Here is an 18,165-nt window from a genome sequence, read left to right as displayed (position 1 = left end):
GCACCAAGCTTGAAGTTTCATTCTCTGCCAAAGCCAAGGGATTAGGAGTGATTACAGTGGCTGCAATAATAATTTCAGGAGTTCTTGAATTTTGTGTTCTGATTTGATAAAGCAGGGTTGCGGTGAAAGGGGTGAAAGGTGAAGGGAAACTTAAACTTCGTAATCCTCTAATTGGCAGTAACAGTTTTTATTGCTTCATTTTCTATTTACAAGGAAAACACCTTTAAATAAAACAGTTCTATTGGATCAGCAGCGTCCATGGTAAAGTTCATAGAACTTTCCCAGGTTAGTCCCTATCATTCCCTCACATGCAGTCCAGAGGAGGCTTCTGGAATTCCCTGAGGGAGGGGAATCCCCCTTTCATCACTGGCACTTCCTATTTTGGGGTTCCCAATGTTGTTTGCTCTTTTGGTTTTATTTTCTCACCAAAATAGTAGAACCAGGATTTCTGAAGCAGACTCACTTTAAGGAAGTGTCTATGCTGTTTGCTATGGTAGCCACTAGCAACATGTAGCTATTTAAATTAATAAAAAATTGCTAATAACCCAATTTAAATGAATTAGAATGAAACAAAATTCAAAATTCACATAGCCTCACTTCAGGTGCTCAGTAGCCACAGGCGGCTTGTGGCTAAGGTATTGGGAAGCATGCAAATATAGAACATTTCCTTCACCATAGAAAGTTAGTGGACAGCACTGGTCAATTTTGCCACCCTCATGAGTGGGTTTACCAGGACCGTGTCATTATTTGTTAACTACTCCCAATTTATTAGTTATCTATTATTCATTAACTACTACTGTACTCTAATTTTTTTCTTTGAATATAGTCCTAACAACATCTCTGTGGGAGCAGGCATGATTACTCCCATTGTACTGACATGGGGATTGAGAATCAGAGAGCCTGAGAAACTTGTCCCAAGCCATATGGCCAGTACAAGCTACAGCCAGGGTTTGGACACACATCTGTGTGATTCTAAAGCCCATGCTTTATATGTTAAATTATCTCTTAGAAGACAAGTTCTCTGATTCTTGAGGTCAGTAAGCCCACATTATTAGGAGTGCACTGAAAAACTAAAACCAGTAACCAAGTGGCTATCATTAAAATGCAGCTAAGTCAGTAGCAGGTTCTTTCTGTGGTTTTTATCACCCCTCACAACTAGACCAGTGTTTTGTGGTAACTCTGCAATATTGATGTGATTGTCCATTTTCACATGTTTTATGTCAGTACAGTTTGATCCTCCGGGTTGAGTGGTGAGCACTCTACCTCCCTTGGCAGATCACTTCCCAGGTGGAAAGCCTGTCAGGTAGCACACACAGGGCTTTCTTGAACAGAGTCAGGATGATAGCATGGCCTAGGATGGAGAGGGGGCTGGCACTTGCCTGGGCTGGGTGTCTTTGAGGGTCTGGTAACCGCGAACCCTGCAGAAGTGGAAACTTTTTATGTCTAATAGACCCCAAGAAGTCTTCACTCCAGTTGTGTTTTGGTTTGCAGCCATGTATATCGATTCCATTTGCCCTCCGATTCCATTGGCCTATCAAAGCACTACCCTTACCCAGTTTAGAAGAGCACATACAGCCCCTTCATCAACAGTAATTACACAATATTAATGCTCCGGGGGAAAAATGACCACTGGATTGTACAGAGTGCCTGTCACAGCTTTACCTGGCACGTTTTCTTTGGTATATTTGAAAGTAGATGAGAGGATTCCAGAGAACAGTTACTGATGTGGGGATTCCTTAAATTATTTTACATTTAAACAAATTCTTTCAGTTACACAGAATCCCCAGTGTATTCATCAAAGACTCTTGGGTTCTCTCCCACCTCCCACTCCACCCCTAGGAGGTAGAAAAATTGTGCTACCTATCTTTTATCCCCCTTCTTCCTTTAAGAAATCTCTTTTCAAGTCTGACCAGCCTTTTGAACAGTCCGTGAATTCTAAGCATTCATCACTGGGAGAATGTTTAGTTTTTCTTTTTCATTGTGATTCATTTATAATTTGTCATAAATTTCTTTAACTTAGAGGCTGTACTGCTTTTCTTTTGTTCTTCTTGACATTGAATCATATCAAGATTCTCAGGGATATAAAAGAATAGTTTCTTACAATTCAAACCCACAGTCCAAAGTTTCTTGATAAGAGATGCTGGATAAAATTGTGAGTAGAATTTGTGGGGACTGACATCCCTCTTGTTAACCAAATTCCATTTTCAGATTTCTAAATGGTCCTAATTGGTCCTGAACATTCTGCCGACTGGTCTGAATGTTGCTAACTGAATGTTGCTTGTTTTTCTAGCCACTTAAGACCCTGTCAGCACAAGTTCTCTATAGACAAGTACATCATAAATGAAAAGCAGATTATCTTTTCATTTCATGTTCTCTGTTGCAGAAATATCTGAGGAAAATTCATATTTTCACCTTGTAATCTGGTGTGATTTCAAACCATCTGTTCTTCTTCTAAGAAGCAGTGTGTGGCCAGAGTACAACTGTGCAAAAGAATTATGAGGCATTTATTAGCTCTTAGTAGGAATAGGTGGGAACCTTTGCCCCATGTGTGTGTAAATCTTATAGAACTGACAATTCAGAGTTCATTTAAAATGCCCTAGAATGTGAGACAAATTGTACCTTTAGAGGAAAAAAAACCCCAGCAACCTGTATGTATTTCTTGAGCCCTTTGAATGGCTGGCACTGTGCTGAAACCACGTGTGTGCATTTTTTCTCATTATCCTCCAAACAACTCCATAAGGTGTTTTCATTATTTTACATTGCAGGGACTTACATTTTACAATTTTACTTTGCTCCAGCGACTTGGAGCCCTGAGGCTCAGGGCAGGGGTTTGAAATCAGGTGTGTCCTGCCCCCAAGCCATAGTGCTCTTCATTGCTGCACATGCTCTGTGCATCCACAGGCCCGTCTCCTGAGCATCAGTGTCTTTCGGGTTAATTTGAAAGAATAATGTCTCAGAAATCATTAGGGAAAGTATCTGAAAAAATGAAGCCACTTCTTATCTTTCAAAGGGCAGGAATGAGGGCCTGGTCCTTACTACACCCTGATGTAGGATTGGGTTTTGTCAGCCTTAAATTCTACCCAAAGTTCCAGTGGCATATGTTCAGTTTTCATCCCTTCATAAAACCACTTAAGTTGTCTTTGCTTTATTTCCAGCAGCATTTAAATTCCCTTCCCAAATCTTATGCATAAGACTGAGCCACATTATGAGCACTCTAGGCAAAACAAAACAAAAAAACACAAACAAAAAACTTTTTCCCTGGCTGTTGTGTCTCAGTTGCTTGGAGTGTCGTGCCATACACCAAAAGGCGGCAGGTTCAATTCCCAGTGAGGCCACGTACCTAGGTTGGGGGTTCAATACCCAGTCAGGACGCATATCTGGGTTGCATGTTTGATTCCTGGTTGGGGCGCCTATGGGAGGCAACCAGTCAGTGTTTCTCTTTCTTTCCCTCTCTCTCTTTCTCCCTCTCCCTCTCTCTTTCTCTCCCTCTCCCTCTCTCCCTCCCTCCCCTCTCCCCTCCTCTCCCTTTCACTCTCTCTTTCTCTCCCTCCTTTCCTCCCTCCCTCCCTCTCTCTAAAAATCAGTTGTTGTTTTTTTTAAAAAAGCATATGGGGGGGGGGGGGAACAAAACAAAACACTTGTGGTAAGAAACCAGAGACCATTTACTGAAGGACATTAGTCTCTTACTCTTTATTTGTCCTCCTTTTAGGAGTTGTCATCAAACCCATTAGCTCTGCTTTTCTGTTATCTTTCTCATTCCTTTGTGATTTGCTCCTTACCCATGTAGAATCTTTCCCCAACCATAGCAATAAATCTGTTAAGAAAAACAAACAAGGGACCAGAAAAGTATACATCCCTGACCTGTAGTCAAGTCTTACCCCAGGCACCAGCAGGAGAGAGACACTCCCTTACGATTCCTTTTTGTTCAGACAAGTCACACCCTCCCCTTGCATCCCTTTCAACCAGAAAAAGTTTGAGCTCACAGAAATAGTCATCTATTTGCAACCAAAGAAGCCCCACAGGTTTCCTCTAATAGATCTGAATTCACATTGTCATCCAGGTTTTACAGCTTGTTCCATCTGATGGGAAGGTGGAGAAATAACCATTTGGTATGGAGCAGTGGACATCGTTACCCATTTTCTGGGGTGACAGCATTCTGTGCGTAGGTGAGGCAACCTTAGTTGTAAACCATGGTCTTGAAGCTGCAGTGTTTCTTGTTCTGAGGACAGGGTGCAGGTGAGGGAGGGTTAATCCCTCCTAGAGAGAGGCCAGGCAGACACTTGTCATTTTCATTGTTGTATTGTTTTATTCACTTAACATTCTTCACTGCCAGCTGTGTACCAGGCCCCGTTCTAGGCAATGACAACCCAAAGGTAACAGAAGTCAGAGTCTCCCCAAAGGCTGCTTATGGAGATGGTTGTTTATGGCCTGTGAGGAGTTCCACAGCGGAGGCACAAATAAAGTGCTGTGCTGCACAGGAGAGCCTAGTCCTGCCTGCCAGTTTTGGAGGATGCTTTGGGAAGAGCCCACTAGTTGCTGAGGTTTTTGCCTCAGCCAACTTCATTGTTTTCCTTTTTCATGGCTTATACCAGTGGTCGGCAAACTCATTACTCAACAGAGCCAAATATCAACAGTACAAGGATTGAAATTGCTTTTGAGAGCCAAATTTTTTAAACTTAAACTTCTCCTAATGCCACTTCTTCAAAATAGACTCGCCCAGGCCGTGGTATTTTGTGGAAGAGCCACACTCAAGGGGCCAAAGAGCCGCATGTGGCTTGCGAGCCGCAGTTTGCCGACCACGGGCTTATACCATGATTTTTAGCCATGTGACTGACATTTGCTGTCATTGGCTGCCAAGTCTAAATCATGTTGCAGAAATCAGCACAGCAGGAAATGTGCCTTCCTGTTCTCTATTCCAAACGATGATGGATTTTACTACTGTGCTTGGGTGCCCCATAATGAACCAATAGAAGACAGTACAAGGGGCTAGACTCCGTGTGGCTCTTTTATAATCTTTACTAGAGGCCCGGTGCAAAAAATTCATGCACTGGGTTGGGGGTGTCTTTTAGCCCGGCCTGCACCCTCTCCAATCTGGGACCCCTCGGGGGATGTCCGACTGTCAGACATCCCTCTTACAATCCAGGACTGCTGGCTCCTAACCGCTCGCTTTCCTGCCTGCCTGCCTGCCTGCCTGAGTGACCCTAACCGCTTCTGCCTGCCATCCTGATCACCCCCTAACTCTTCCCTGTCGGCCTGATTGATGCCTAACTGCTCCCCTGCCGGCCCGATTGCCCCCAACTGTCCTCCCCTGCTGGCCTGATCACCCACAACTGCCCTCCCCTGCTGGTCATCTTGTGATGACATGGGGGCGGCCATCTTGTGGTGGCCATCTTATGACAACGTGGGGCGGCCTGATGCAAGGGCGAGATGCCACCTAGGCTTTTATTAGTATAGATAGGAGGACAAACATGTGGACAAATAGAATCCAAGCAAATGGTTGCAAACCAAAGCACAACCAGGATCTTAAGAGCAAGGCAAGTGGAAGGAGATCTAGTTGTGTTCATTCTTTTTACACAGAGGGAAACTGACACCCCCAGAAGGGAGGTGGTGTACCCCTCCTAAACTAGGGAGTGGTCAGAAGAGATTCGCAGCCTTGAACTTTCTGTGCCAGGCCAGTCTCCTATATATCATCAGAGGGCTTTCTCTGGGTGCCATGATCTCGGATTCAGGCTGTGTCTGATTCTGTTACTAAGACTAAAGAGTGTTTCTTGTACCTAGCCTAACAAGCATTGCCAGGTTGACAAGGAACCACACCAAACAAAAGCCAGCCCTCATCACCAGGGATCTTCTAGAGCAGCGGTCGCCAACCGGTGGTCCATGAGGTCCAAAAGGTTGGCGACTGCTGTTCTAGAGAGAAAGAGAGATCTTCAGTCTCCCAATGTTTCCAGAACACTGAGTGGGCATCTTCTATGCCTCTCTGGGTTGTCATGAGAATGAAATGTAATAAGGTACTGAAAAAGCTTGACACACATTATCTGGTACACAAGTGCTCGATAAATCTTAACTCTTGGTATTGCCAACCTGTTCACCCTTAGCAAGTTTTTGCTGGTAGATATAGTGTATTCCAATAGAATGACTCTTTATTCTTCCACCCCCTGACCCGTCAGCTGGTTTATTGTATATGTCATCCTAAAGGTATGCTGGTTTTTTCTTTTTTTTTCTTGAATATAAACTCCAAGCTTGGATTTCTTGGGCAAGTATTTTAATGAGGAACAGGCCAAGGAGGTTAAATTGGCAAAATATTTGCATTGACTTTTCCTCAGCTTTAACTCTCTGAGTAGTATTGTTAATGTTAGGAGACCTTTCTTCCTACCCCACCCCACCCCACCCCACCCTACCTTCCACGTGGTATTGCTGGGCCTCTTTTGCATTCTTTCCCCCTTCTTCTTTCTCATCTTCTCCCTGACCACTCTTCCCACCCCAGTCTCTCTGTGGTGGGGCTCTTGCCACTGCACTGCACTCTTATTCCAACAGGATACCCCACAGTGGCAGGTTCAGCACCTGAAGTCTCTGTGCCTCCCGTCAAGCATGCAATCAAGTTGCCCAGTTAAGGGAGCTGAGGGACCCTGTTCAGAATCCTTGGTTCAGTCACCTGGTGCTAATGGGCAAGCATGGCTGCCATCGCTCCCCTAGAGGGAATAGGGGCTAGTTCCCAAGTATAGCCTTAAGAGTGCCCCCACCGTGGAGTTTAGAAGGGAATCCTGAGTCTCCTTCCACAGAGGGGATATTTCTTCAAAGTAAAGCATGGCAGTAGGTTTAGAGTCTAACATCTGGATTTGATTCCTGGATCTGTCCTTTACTGCCTGTGTAATATTGGACTAGTCCTTACCTTCTCTGATTCCACTGTGAGTGGTAGTTGTGCTCCTTCACAGGCTAGTGGCCAGGATTAAATTAAATACTATAGGTAAAGCTTAGCACAAGCCTGGAACACAGGTGCTCTGTCAATAGAACTAAATTTTCTTTAAAGACCATGTGACTTTTTAATGTCATGCTGTAACATTCATGCAACTTGTTTTGCTATGAAAGTATTTCATGTTCTTTCTAAAGCTTTTTAGTAAAGTTGATGCTCCAGGAAGATAATTGCCATGCTTTTTCATGAAGCCATTCAGAAGAAGTATCTTTCTAGATTTAGTATCAAGAATGATCTTGTATGCATGCATATAAGCCTAACCAATGGACACAAACAACAGGGGGGTGAGGGCATGAGTGGGGGGTGGGGGGCAATGGGGGGTTAAGGACACATATGTAATACCTTAATAAAGAAATTTTTTTAAAAAGCGGGAAAAAAAAATGATTGAGTTATTCTTAGCACCAGGTCGTTCCTCATCTTATGGACTCCAATTGGCCTTTCATTTTTTACATTTGTAACTAGCAAACTCAGAACCAAATGGTGCGGAGGCTTAGGACTGTGGTGGGAATTTTGTGCAAACCTATCACTGGCTTCATTTTGGTTTTACCCTGTTTTATTTTTTTCTTATTTCCTTCCTTTTTAATCTTTGCCTTTTTAATCCAAACTGCCTTAAATCCTTAGACCAGGTGTGTGTAAAATGCCAGTGACAACTGCAACAGACCCATATGGATGAGCTGCCTGTGGACAACCTCATGGGCGTGGCTGAAACTACTCACCTGCCTTGGGTGTCAGCCTTGCTCTTCCTCCTTTCACACCCAGCCACATCCTCTTGATTCTGTCTTCTGAGAATCCCTCATATCTGCCCTTTCCTCTTCACCTCAGGATCACCTTCCATGGACTCTTGTTTGGGTTCTTGTGGTGGCTTTAAACCTGTATGGCTGGCTCCGGTGACTTCATCCCATTAGACCATGCTCCACACTCCTACCTGAGAGTGTGCTCCATCCCACAGGTCTTATCAGCCCCCTTGGCCTGTCCAGGGCTCCTTATGGCCCAGTTGGCTTCCTCTCTTGCTCTGTTTCTACATGATCAAACTCTTCTGTCCCCAGAGCACCCCAAGCTATCTGGGCCTCTTTTCCTATGTGGGTGCTATTTGTTGTTCTTCCTCCACCATTTGCCCTCTTCCTCAGGATTTAGCTGAGACATCAGGCCCTCTTCCCTGGCCTCCCTCAGGCACCATTGCCACTCGACTACCTCTGGCCCTTGGGTGTGTGCTGTGATCACACTTCTTGCAGTGCTCTGTTGCTACCCCTCCCTCCCTCGGGGTCTTGCCATGTGCCCCTATGAAGGTCCATGGAGAATGAATGAATGAATGAATGAATGAATGATGAATGAATGAGAGATTGTGGGAAACCTTCCATATATCTCAGAGTTTTGAACCTGCTTTCATGATGTCTACATGTTAGCATTTTACTTTTATTTTACATCTAATGTAAAATCAGAAGACAAGTCCACCTCTGAAGACTTGGAAATAGTTCAAGTTAAGTCGCAGCTTTGAAATTCTTAGGGAAGAGGTAGGAAAAAAATCACCAACATGCTTGGTTGGCCGTGGGTTTAGGATGAAGTAATCCTAGGATCCTTGTATTCCTTTTTTTTCAAAATATGGAAAATGACTGGTTGTCACTGGTGATGACATAGTTGTCGCCACTCCAGAATGAGGAGGGAGAAAGTTGTTCTGGGACATATCAGTGTCCTGGGCTGAATCAAATGACCTTGTCACTAGAATGAGTTCAGAGCCCTCGGTTTGCAGATAAGGCTGTGGTTTGCCCAAAATTCAGAGCTCATTTGTCCTGTCATTTTTTCATTCCTTTGTTCCTTTTATTTTCATTAAATTTTAAAAAATCCTTACCCAAGGATATTTTTTTTTCCATTGATTTTTTAGAGAGAAAGAGAGAGAGAAACATCAATGTGAGAGAGAGACACATCAATTGGTTGACTTCTGCACATGCCCTGACCTGAGTGAGGAACTAACCTGCAACCCAGGTAACTGTCCTTGATTGGGAGTCAAACCCAAGACCCTTTGGTGGGCTGGCTGATGCTCTAACCATCGAGAAACACTGGCCAGGGCCTTCTCATTAAATATTAAGCACTTAGTCTGAGTCCATACTGTGCTAATCTCTGGAATGTGGAGTTGACTGAGGTATGGACCTGGTCTTTACTAAGGAGGTAACAGTCTAGTAGGGGAAGCCCCTACAGGGACCAGCCATTAAATGGGAAAATAAATGAGCACATGAAGCATGTGCCTGTTCAGAGGAGGGCGGGGCAGGCCATTCAGAAAAGTTCCCCAGAGTTGCCCACATTCTTGCTAGGGCTCAAGGCTGCATAGGAATTCACTAAGCACAGGAGCATTGAGGTGCTTTGGAAGCCAAGGGCAAAACAGCAAGTGCCCAAGAGCAGTGAGGGGTAGTGGGAGACAGTGGGAGATGGGGCCTCATTAGAGGCTGTGTGTTATGCTCACCGCCCCAGAAGGAGCCCACGGCTCACATTGTATGTTTGAGATTGCTCTTGTAGGGACATGGAGAGTTGCCCTTACCAGAGACCAAGAGAAGCCTTAGTATTCCAAGTGGGAGATGATGCAGAACAAGAGAGGAGGGGTGTGTTAAGCTCTTTAAGAAGTAAAATCTGGAAGACTTGGTGAGTATGTAGGGTTAGGAAAAGGGAGGAGTTAGGGTTGATACCCAGATTTTTGGCTGAAACTTCTGGGTGGAGGGGGCTAGAAGCTGGACCAGACCCTGGTCTGCTTACTCACAACCCAGTGCCTGGGAGGTGCAGCTCTTTTGAGTGGCCTTTATCCTGTTAAAGAGCAGCTCTGGCCTGAGAAAGAAGTGATGCCTAGCGTGTTGCTTCCTCCTCCCCTCCTCCTTCTCTCCTCCCCCCCCTCCCCCCCTCCCCCGCCCAAGAGAGAGCTGGAGAGTTTATCTGCTGAGAGTAGAAATAACCTAATTAAGAAGGAGGAGAGGCTGTGCTCCTGGCAATAGTAAGAGGCTTCTTTTTTTTTCTTCCCCAACTTCTGTTTACTCCTGGGAGAAAAGCAGCAGCAAAGCTCTGAGAGCAGGAACTTTAGAAAGGCAAAATACCTCTGATTAGTGTGGGAGTTGGAGAGAGCTTGCTGGAGAACTCAGAACTGGCTGCAGAGGGAGAGCCTGCTGTGGGGGAGGGGCTGCATGCCTGCCCCGGGCTGGAGTCTGGCAGAAATCCTGGGAAAGTTGGAGCACCAGAGTAAGACAATGATTTATTTAAAAAAATTAAAAAGACGTTCTAATCAGTCTGTTTATGATCAAACTTACACTAAGTTATTTGGGATCAAAGTTACAAAATGATGAGAAAATACCAAATTGGATCTTGCTACTTAATTCTTTAGAAAGTTACTATTACATAGTATCAGTCGAGATTGTTGAAACATCACGGTATTTTTTTCTTTTTTTTACTATTTTAAAAATTATTTTTGCTAATGAAGAAGGGGAAGCAAAGAGGAGTCAGGGTAGAACCCCTACAATGTGTTACATTACATTTTGCATCCACTAGCAATATCTGAGGCACACCTCACTGCTTTGGAGGGGCTCTCGTTTTGCAATCCATGGAGCCTCAGCAGGCCTGTGGTAGAATTCACAGGGTCCATGAACTTGAGTGGGAAAGAAAGTTAACATCCTTATTTTGACCAAATTCTAATAAATGTATTTTTTATTATGAGTGAAGTATTCAGAACACAATAATATTAGCAATATTTGTCACCATTAGAAACCAAATCTCTTTTCATATTATATTATAGTTGTGGCACATATCCTATGTAATAAAAGCCTATAATATGTTAAGCGTCAGTTGTCTGGTCTCCAGTTCAACCACTCAAAGCGTAATCCTTCCTATCTAATAAAAGAGTAATATGCAAATTGACTGTCACTCAAATACACAAGATGGCCGCCCCCATGTGGACACAAGATGGCCGCCACAAGATGGCCAGAGGGGAGGGCAGTTGTGATCGATCAAGGCCAGCAGGGTAGGGTAGTTGGGAGGGACCAGGCCTGCAAGGGAGGGCAGTTGGGGTCAATCAGGCCTGCAGGGGAAGGCAGTTAGGGGTGACCAGGCCAGCAGAGGAGGGCAATTGGGGGTGACCAGGCCTGCAGGGGAGGGCAGTTGGGGGTGACCAGGCCTGCAGTGGAGGGCAGTTGGGGGCAACCAGGTCTGTAGGGGAGAGCAGTTAGGGGTGACTAGGCCGGCAGGGGAAGGCAGTTAGGGGCGACCAGGCTGGCAGGGGAGGGCAGTTAGGGGCAATCGGGCTGGCAGGGGAGCAGTTAGGCGTCGATCAGGCTGGCAGGGGAGTGGTTAGGGGGTGATCAGGCTGGTAGGCAGAAGCAGTTAGGGGTAATCAGGCAGGCAGGTAGGGGAGCAGTTGGGAGCCAGCAGTCCTGGATTGTGAGGGGGAAGTCCGACTGCCCATTTAAATGGGCAGTCAGACATCCCTCAAGGGGTCCCAGATTGGAGAGGGTGCCGGCTGTGCCGAGGGACACACCCTCCCCCATGCACGAATTTCGTGCACTGGGTCTCTAGTATGCTAATAATATGCTAAAGCCGCTCAACCACTTGCTATGACATGCACTCACCACCGGGGGAGCAGACAGTCGACCGATTGACTAGTTGCTATGATTTGCACTGACCACCAGGGGGCAGATGCTCCGACCGGTAGGTTAGCTTGCTGCTGGGGTCCGGCAGATGTGGACTGAGCAATAGGGGATGGACACGCCCTGGAGCCCTCCCTCGGTCCCTCCCCAGCTGGCCAACCTCCCGTGTCCTTCCCTGGCCTTGATCGTGCACTGGTGGGGTCCCTTGGCCTGGCCTGCGCCCTCTCACAATCTGGGACCCTTCGGGGGAGTCGGAGAGCTGGTTTCAGCCAGATCCTGCTCAAAGCAGGAGCTGCCTCTCCCCCAACCCCCTCCAGTGCACAAATTCTGTACACTAGGCCTCTAGTCTTAACATAGCTTATGTTTATCACTACTTTGAATTTATAGTAGTTACATCCACCTCTAGCTCACAAGAGCCAATGCCTTAAACAAGTATATACATTACTATATCACAATTTTTTTTTTAATTTGGATAATCATACTTCAGTAAAATTGGTTTTCTTTTGAATCCTATTCATTGTGTTTCATGCATTTAAAAACATTTTTCAGAGCAAATTTTATCAGCTTCAGAGCTTGCCAAAGAGGTCCATGGCATATGAAAGGTTAATAACCCCTTGCTAAGATCATGTAGTTGTGGCAAAAGACCTCCACCTGGTGGCAGCATACTCCTTAAAGGTTAAATGTGTAATCAACTGTTGTGAAGGAATTTTTTAAAATAACAGTATATTGGAGTATGGTTTTCAAACAGTTTTGACCACAGCCCACAATAAGAAATGGGCTTTACATCATAACTCAGTACACTCCTACAGAAGTTTCACAAAACAATACTCCACTTTACCATGTGACCCATTGATATTTCTTAATCCCATTTCAAGATTCTCTTTCACTAAACTAAAATGCCTGTTGCAACACACTAAACTGCAGTGCAGTAAGTCACACTGTACCATTTGACATTAGGGGAGATCAACTTTCATCATACCTCATGGTTTATTACCCAGTGAACTTCACTTTGGTTTCCCCCAAAATACCCACACATTTTCAGGGACATAATACTTACATTTTAAATAACTGTTAACAAATATGAACATAGTTTTACTCAGCATTTAAAAACATTGTTTATTATTGATGTATTATTTCTATACAAGGGAAGGAACTGATCTTAGGCACATATGCTCTCAAAATATTTCACATTCCCATCACCACATGAAGTTCTCTTGTGCCTGTTCTCAATTTCTACCTAGGTAGTCACTCTGATTTTTGTTTTGTTTTTTAATGTATTTCATTATGTGTTTGTGTATATTTTATGGCAATCACTGTTCTGATTGCTTTGACCGTAGATTTAGTTTTGCTGTTCTAGAACTTTATATAAATGGAAGCCTACAATATATATTTTAGCTTGGCTTCTTTTGCTTAATATTATGTTTTAGAGATTAGTCCATGTTGAGTGTATCAGTAGTTTAGTTGAATGAATGAATATATCCATTGAATGAATTTACTCCTGTAGATAGACTTGAGCTATTATGAATAACACTTCTGTGAGCATTTTCTTCCATGTCTTTGTGCACGCATGTTTTATCTCTCTTGGTGAATACATAGGATAGAATTGCTGGCTCAGTCAGTCAATAAATGTATGTTTATAGGAAACTGACCAACTATTTTCCAGAGTTGTTGGCCAGTTTACATTTCCAATAGCAATGTGTGAGAGTTTGGGTTGCTCCACATCATTACCAAGTTTTGGTGTGTCAGTCTTTTTAATTGTAGTCATTCTCAGAGGTATATAGTTGTATCTCTTGGTGATTTTAATTTGCATTTGTCTAATGACTGATGTTGAACACTTTTTTCATGTGTTTATTAGCCATTTGTTTTTCTTATTTGTGAAATGTCTGCTAAAGTTGGGGTTGTTTGTGGGGTTTTTTTGTTTGTTTGTTTGGTTGGTTGGTTGAATTTGTAGGAGTTCTTTACATATTTTGTTTGCCCATCTTTTAAAAATTTTAAATATATTTTTATTGATTTTAGAGAGGGAGAGAAAGAAACATTGATTGGCTATCTCTTGCACACCCCCTACTGGGGATTGAGCCTGCAAACCAGGGCATATGCCCTGACCAGGAATTGAACCAGCAACCTCTCAGTGCATGGGAGGGCACTCAACCAACTGAGCCACAGGGGTCAGGGCATGGATGTCCATCTTTTATGTCAGATATATGTATTTATGAGTATTTTTTCCCAGTCTATGACACACATATTCCTTTTGTTAGTGGTGTCCTTTGATGGCCAAAAGTTTTAAAATTTGACAAGTTTAATTGAACCATTTTGTTTTCTATATTTAGTGCTTTCTGGGTCAGGGTCCTGTCTAAGAAATCTTTTCTTACCCCAAAGTCAGGAAGATAGTTTGGTTTTTATGTTTGGGTCTATGATCCATCTCAAATTAATTATTGTGTATGGTGTGAGGTAGGTGTCGTTTTATTTTTTTCCATATTTGTAGTTGGTATTCTCACACCATTAGTTGAAAATACTTTCTTTTCACCTATTGCACAGCATTTAAAATAAAAACAAACAAATAAAACCTGTTAGCCAAAGAAGTACAAAAGCGTTCTTTTCTTGTGGGACATAAACAGACCCGCTGGGCCTCTTAGACTACCCTCTACCTATAGTCTTGGTTTTCTGTTCCTTTCTAAGGTAGGCAGGCCTTCCACAGTTATCCTGAGACTCTCAGAAATTATTCCAAGGCTGAGGATTTCTAAGGCTACAGCTCTTCACAGAGTCTGTAGCTATGTCACAGAGCTGCTAGCCACGTGTGGCTGTCTAAAGTAAAACCAAATAAAAATTTTAAATTTAGCTATTGGCTGCCCTGTTAACCAATGCAGATACAATATTTCCATTTTTTTTCATAAGTGCCACACAGCACTAGCCTATCTATAATAATAAAAGTGTAATATGCTAATTAGACCAGCTGTCCTTCCAGACGACCTTCCGGACGAAGCCAGGGCTGCAAGGGAAGCCCGCGTCTTGGGTGCCAGAGGGAAGCCGGTGCCGGCAGCTGGGGGAAGGAAGGCCTACTCTTGCATGAATTTCGTGCATCGGGCTTCTAGTAGAATAAGAAAGAAGACAGGCCTTGTATACAGTTTGTAGGGTGTGAATGAAACTTATGTAGTTTTGATAACTGTCATTCAGCATCTGCCTTCCTCTCCTTGGTTCTTTTCATCCATTCGTGCTTCTATTTCTATTCTAAGATGCATTGTCCTTGCCAATCCTTTTGTCTGCCTGAAAATACAGGAGCTTACATATTTGTTCTCTCCTAGCTAGAAGAAAGAATTCTACTGGCTGTCCACAGACTCATTCTTTCCTGGAGCCCACCTAATTCTGACCTATTTTACTTCTCCAGTGTTTGAAAGTCTTCCAACTGCCACTGGATGCCTAGGCATCCCCCTCAAGGCGTGGCCCAGAGATAAATATGTTGTCTTTTCTATCCTGATTTAAAATGACACTTCTCCTTAGCATTTCTACCATAAATACTAAGCTTGCAAAGAGTACTAGGTTATGACTGGTAGCCCTGCTTGCTCTGAACATTTCTGTCTAGTAGAGGACTTTGTTGCTATTTCATGAGCAGCCACATAGGAATTTGTGTGGTTTCCTCTCATCGTTTGCTGGGTGTGAGCTGACTCTGCCATCGCTGTCTTTCAGTGCGGGGATTTTGCTGTCCTGGTGGATCTTCACATCTCACCGCAAGGATCAAACAAAGACACCAGCTGGTTTTCTGAACAGAACAAAGAGGTACCACAAGATTTTTCACTATCTAAATGCAAGTAGCCATTGCTAGGAGAAATATTTAAGCTTTCATTTTAATTGGTGGGTGAGAATACTGAGTGATATTTTACCCTTGAAAAATAGGTGTTAACTTCCCAATGGCAGACATATGCTTGCTTTTTTATTTTCCTTCAGACACTGACACGTCCATACATTTCATCTGTTACTCTGCCATTTAATCCAGAAAGTTCCTATCTCTTTGTTTTAAGGGAAGGGTTACTCAGTATTACAAGAAGAAGTTAAAGTGACTATTGCAGGTAAGCAGGGATTTTAATCTGACTGGTTGTGCAGGATGGACCGAGCACCTGGAGCAGGTGTGGGGGCTCACACAAGGCTGATCTTTCATACCTGTGTGAAGTCCCAGTCTAGTGCACTTTTATCTTCCACTATCCTTTTATTAGCATGAGCCTGTGACAACAAGTGCAGAGATGTTTAACAGTGTTCCTTCTCTCACCACACTCAGTCGCTAAGGGATGGTGAGGCAGTAAAGTGAATAGCTGTTTGACTGGGAGCATGATGTCTGACCTCCCTGGCCTCAGCCTCCTCATCTGCAATGAAAGGGTTCCACAGAGCTGTCTGAGTCACTCCTGGCTCTGTATATGCTCCCCACCCAAGTGCTGCCTTGGAAGAGGGTCAGAAGGTGCATCAACTCTCATCCCATGCTGTGCTTCCTTCTTCAGATCCCTGGTTACTGGAGCACAGACAGCGAAGCAATCAATGGCCTTTAAGTAACTTTCAAAATATTATACAGTTTGTGTGTCTATGGTATTTATTTGTCACAAAGCTTCTTAGAGCTAGAAATAAAAGTAAGTTTGATTAAAAGTGGTGCCTGGAGAAGACACTAATGCTAATCTCACACATACACACACACACACACACACACACACACACACACACACACACACCTTTAATGTGATAACTTTTCAATTAGTTTTTGGAGATCACTAGGAAAAAAAAAATCTCCCTAAAAGAACATTTTCAGTCAAAAGATAATAAAATTATCAGGGGACTTTGCTGTCATAGTTTCATAATATGTAGTAGTCTGAAACTGGGAGAAGGAAGGCACAAGATCCTGAGTGATGGGATTTACCCTTCAGGTAAATAACTGTGCACTGTTCTCATCAAGACTTAATATTTAGTAGGCCACCATCTCCTACTACAGCTCACCTTCATATAATTCCAAGCTTTGGCTTACCAACACATGTCCCCATGATTCAATTCAAAACAGTTCATTCACCAAAGTGACTGAGGGGACCTCCCCTAAAAGACTTCTGACTTGACATACATTAACAGCACTCTAGAATCCATATTTCCCTCTATAATTCTCCCAACTTTACCACCTCAGCCTTAGACATTTCTGTTGATATTCAGTCAGTTTTGCCAAGAGTCCGTTTATTTGGAAGGCTTTAAAATAAAGCTGTGGGTATGTGAATCACCTCCTCGCCAAAGCGTGAGGCTAGATTTTTCCAGGGTGCCACACGCAGCTGTGCCACTCCTCCTAGTACCTACATCCGGGCAGCAGGGCATGACTTAGCAAAGATGCTCAGTGCACGATCGGACCTGCAGACCTTGCTGCAGTGGCAACTGCAAGAGGGCGAGTCATGCCAACAAGCTGGGCTTTGCTCCCAAAGTGAAGTTCCTTTAAATTTCTTTAATGTATGTCCACTGACATTAAAAATTGCTCTGGGACAATTGTGTGTGTGTGTGTGTGTGTGTGTGTGTGTGTGTGTGTGTGTGTGTGTGTGTAGAAAGAGAGACGGACAGACAGACACAGACAAACATGGAGGGATGAAGGTGGTAGGGAGAAAAGTTAGTCAAGAAAAGGACTATATGGCTTCAGCCTATGTTCAGTGTCTCAGTGCTTTCATTTTTTCATCATTAGGTCATCTATCTCATGCTTGAGATTATATGAGCAATCAATTTGATTGCATTTTAACAGCCACTTTATATAGTAAAAGTTTTGAGAATATGCAGTTCCTTTTCAGAAAAAGGAGCTAGTTACATGTATTAAACATATGTTTGAGTCCAGCACAAGTAGTCTGTGTACCCAAACAGTTGAACTTAAACTGTTCTGTGTGTAAACTTGAAAAAGCAAACATGAGCCCCTGTTAGCCTAGAGATACATACATAACTTGGTCTTCTCATCTGCCCCTCCAATTTCACTGGGAATTTGTCTTCTCTTGCATTGCTCTGATTGTGAAGAGAATGCTTTGCTGAATGTGGTGTGGTCAGTTACCAGGGTATCTTGACTACATTGCACGTGGTCTACCTTCCGTTCGTCAAACCTGACTCATCGAAGGAAAGCCCCGTAACTATAGGGAGAAAGTTTGTGTGTATGGCCTTTGCTTTATTTTTGTCATGCTATTTTTAGTTCTAGCCTTATAGGGCATTTATGGCCAAATTTTAACAATCTTTATTTCCATGTATGTCTTTGACATATTTTCAGGCTCAGTCATCGTTGAACCCTGCATGTGAAGCAAAATTCTTTAATTGTTAAAACAACAGTATGAGGCAAGGCAGCCTTTCTGTTGTGTGAACAATGCCAAGACACTCAACTGTAAACGGATATCTCTGTATTCCACAAGGCACTGCATCTTTGGGCTGCAAAATGAGAGCAGGAGAGAGGGGACCAGTTTTGTATATTACCTAAAAACTCACATTTGTGAGTTAAATCTAGTGTTTTCTATACTGTTTGAGAAGTACTTGTGTTTACAATAAAAGTCAAGTTTGGCTCTCATTGCCCTTTGAAGCAACTTAAAACTTTGTTCTTATTTTAAT

The 18,165-nt window shown here is 43.5% G+C and overlaps 1 protein-coding gene across 1 annotated transcript in view; it reads left to right on the top strand.

Moving 5' to 3' along the window:
• The window catches only part of SLX4IP (SLX4 interacting protein), a 206,436-nt gene that overhangs the window by 116,184 nt on the left and 72,087 nt on the right, over positions 1 to 18,165 (top strand). Inside the window, exon 3 of the mRNA XM_079784896.1 lies at positions 15,265 to 15,354. Coding sequence (XP_079641022.1) covers positions 15,265 to 15,354 — 90 coding nt within the window. The remainder of the gene's footprint in view (positions 1 to 15,264; positions 15,355 to 18,165) is intronic.

This window comes from Cnephaeus nilssonii (genome assembly GCF_951640355.1).
Source record: "Cnephaeus nilssonii genome assembly, chromosome: 11".
In the NCBI taxonomy this organism is placed as follows: domain Eukaryota; kingdom Metazoa; phylum Chordata; class Mammalia; order Chiroptera; family Vespertilionidae; genus Cnephaeus; species Cnephaeus nilssonii.
Note: the sequence above shows the minus strand (reverse complement) of the source record. Positions and strands in the feature narration are given on the sequence as shown.